At 32.8% G+C, this 3,317-nt stretch overlaps 1 protein-coding gene across 1 annotated transcript; it reads right to left on the bottom strand.

Moving 5' to 3' along the window:
• Window positions 1-494: 494 nt before the first annotated feature.
• On the bottom strand, window positions 495-2,690 carry LOC136087199 (uncharacterized). Its single transcript, XM_065809690.1, has 2 exons — window positions 2,104-2,690; window positions 495-1,840 (listed from the first exon to the last, which is right to left on the bottom strand). The coding sequence occupies exons 1-2, from the start codon at window positions 2,305-2,307 to the stop codon at window positions 1,301-1,303; spliced, it is 744 nt and encodes a 247-aa protein (XP_065665762.1). The 5' UTR covers window positions 2,308-2,690; the 3' UTR covers window positions 495-1,300.
• Window positions 2,691-3,317: the final 627 nt, after the last annotated feature.

The following is a 3,317-nucleotide window of genomic DNA, read 5'->3' as shown; positions in this document are numbered from 1 at the left end:
GTTAGCATTTTATTCGTTATTACTAAGGGTTTGCGTCTCGAAACTTTTCTTATTACGATACGATACGATAAGATATCGGAATGTGCGTATCGTAAGTTTTTTTATATTAAGTTTTTTTATATTTTTAATATCGTAAGTATGTAAGTATCGTAAGTATGTAATATCGTAAGTATGTAAGTTTTTTATATTTTTAATATCGTAACTAAAAAATTTGCTCGATATAGTTTCAATATTTATCGATTCATTACGATATTTATTGTTCAATTACCATAAATATCGTAACTCATTTCGTAACTCAAACGATAACAATACTTATCGGTTCATTACAATATTACTTTTTCCAACTAAAAAAATAATGTTTTTAAAAATCTAAATAACTTTAATAAATTTACTGACAAGTGCACTATTTAATGTAAAAAAAGAAATAAACAAAACTTTTTTTATTTAAGACTTAAGCTGAAGCTAAAAACAACTAAAAACAAAAAATAACAATGTTTTACTTGATAAATTGTTGACTTGACATGTTTAACATGTTAAGGTTTGTGCTTGTGACTTATTATATGAAAAATATTAAAATTTAATCTCAAAGACAAGGTTTATTGAAATCACTAAATCACTATATGGCAAATTTTATAAACTCTAAGCAGTGAAATAGACCAATGACGCCACTTAGGCAATGAACCAACTTAAGTTAGTCATCCATTTCAACTGCTGATGTAAGAGTTGAAGTAGAAGATCCCTGATTTGAAGCAGCTGAATTCTCAGAGCCATTGGTAAAAGCCTCTTCAAACAATTCTTCTTTTTCATCCTGACTGGTTAGAAACCATCTTTTGATCGGAATCTTAGGGTAGTTTTGCTGATTGTACAACAATTTTTCGACTTGTTCAGGCTGCAATTTTGTTCTTTTATAAGCGACAATTCCACCGGCACTAAAGGCTCTTTCTGAAGATGCTGAGGAAGCAGGTACACATAGCCATTTTTTAGCAGCTTGAGCACGGAGAGGAAAATTGTACATATTTGCTCTCCAAAATTCCAGCACTTCCACACCAACAACCCCTAGGAGTTTTTGAAATATGTCTCATTCAGTGACAATGTCTGACTTTGCAGGTGGAGCCAGACCAGAATAGGAAGTCATAAGTGCAGGAGCTTCTTCCATTCCAATATTATAGAAAGGATCATCTTCTAAAACATGACCTTGGATTTCAGCATGTAACCGTTCATTAAATAATCTTGTTGTAGCAATCCACTCCTGATAAGCATTGGATTGAGTAATCAGTGCCTCATACATTGGATTGAGTAATCAGTGGATTTGATGATGTGCACCATCAAATCCACCCAGTTTTTTTAGAGCTCTACCCTTGTACAAGGGGTTAAGCAAGTTGGCAACAGAGTAAAAAATGTTTTGACAACCAGTGTCCGGAAAACGAATATCCGAGTTTTCCACCAGTTTTTGGTGAAACATTTGTGCTGTTGGTGATGCCCCACCAGCCTTGATGAAATCCAGGCATTTCTGCCTCAGTGTGTAAATGTTTGAGATAACGAGGTGAATGCTTACTTCTTTGTCAGCAGAGAAATATTCTGAAATCTCAGCGACTCTCCTCAGAATAGGCAAAATTTCATCATAAAGATTGAACTCATCTTCTGAAGGAATGAATGGAGCTAGTTTGGTGTCATTTTTTCCAGGAATGTCTCTAATGGAGCTGAGGATACGACGCATTTTTACAATGCTTTCCAACATCATAAAAGTTGAATTCTTGTGTGTTTTCACGAGAGTGATGATTTTCACAAATTTCAACTTATCCTTGCCAACAACATCACTGTCATCAAGCAACAGCTTTAGCTAAAAATTAAAATAGAATTATAAGAAAAATAACATAAAAGGAGATTAGTACTATTTACTATTATTAAAAACTGATATTAACTATGTTATATGTTTTTACTTTTTAAGTGTTAACATTTTATCAGTTATTAATGGTAGCTATCATTAGAAAAATTTTGTCTCACAAAGTGTACTGAGAAGTTTATATTGCGCTTGTATTGTATTAAACTATAAACTAAATTGCTATAAAAGCTAAAAAGGATGCTAAACTAAAAACTAGTTACCGCTTTTTTAATTCTTTGCTCAGACAAAGATGACTTGTGACATCTTAAACTTAATTCAGTTGCTCTTTGGATTGCTTCGTGAAGATCCAAACTGTCAAAACCTTTTGTTTCTTTGACAGTTGCTTCAACTTCCAAATTCAAAAAATGATCAGCACACAAAAGAGATGCATCTACAAAATTGCACTTGTTAATTGCCGCCTTCATATTAGCGGCTGAATCATGGACACACCACAACGGACGAAACTCGATTATTTGCTTTTTTTTAACAAAAAGTTATCTAAATAACTCAAACCGTTAACTTAATTTACAGAACTTTTAACCTAATAAAAATAAAATACTAAAACATACTTATCCAGACGAAGAGCAATGGCTTCAGCTGTATGTTGTCCGGAAAACGGAAAAACTCCAATCACAAACATCTTTAACCGGAAGTCTTCACTCACATAGTGCAATGCACTGGCTTGGTACGCATCATTGTTTCTGCTTTGCCAGAGGTCAGTTGAGATTGGAAATCCAGCGGTCTTAGGCAACTCCTCCTTTAGAATGTCATCCACACAGATTTTCACATTTTTGTACAACAATGGCAACTTAAAAATAAAATAAAAAATTAGTTATAATTGGTATTTCTTGTTACATATCAATTTGGTTACCTACTAAGAAAACCAAAAAAAAATTGGTGTGGATTGGTCTTAAAAAATTAGCTTTTTAAAAATTTTAGTTCTCTTGGAACTCACATTGAATTGACTCCCCACCCCAAAATAAAATTTATTTAAAACAATTACATAATTAATGTTTTGCATACTTGAACCGGGAGTATGTTGTTGCAGCCTTCACATTCATTTTTGGGTTCCAGTAGTGAACAAAATCTTTAAAAGCTTCATGTTCAACTAAAGAGAATGGCAAATTTAAACGGCCAAAAACTTGACAATTTTAATGTCTCCTCTTAGCTGTTCACGGTCTTGCGGCTTGTATTTAACCCAATGCTTTAGATTTTGGATCTTTTCTGCTGATGGTCCAGAAAGTCTTCCTTGTTTAACTTTACTGCCAAAACACTTATGGTGTCTTATCATCTCGGACCTGCTCATAAGCCTCGTCTTCATTGTATGTCTAAAAATTAATATGAAACCTGTTAAAATACCTAATATTGAAACATTCATCAGCATTTATTGAAAGTTATTGATATTTATCGTTAAATCTTGTTAATTCTTGGTATT

Source organism: Hydra vulgaris, chromosome 11, assembly GCF_038396675.1.
Source record: "Hydra vulgaris chromosome 11, alternate assembly HydraT2T_AEP".
Lineage (NCBI taxonomy): Eukaryota > Metazoa > Cnidaria > Hydrozoa > Anthoathecata > Hydridae > Hydra > Hydra vulgaris.
This window is presented reverse-complemented; position numbering and strand designations above follow the sequence as displayed.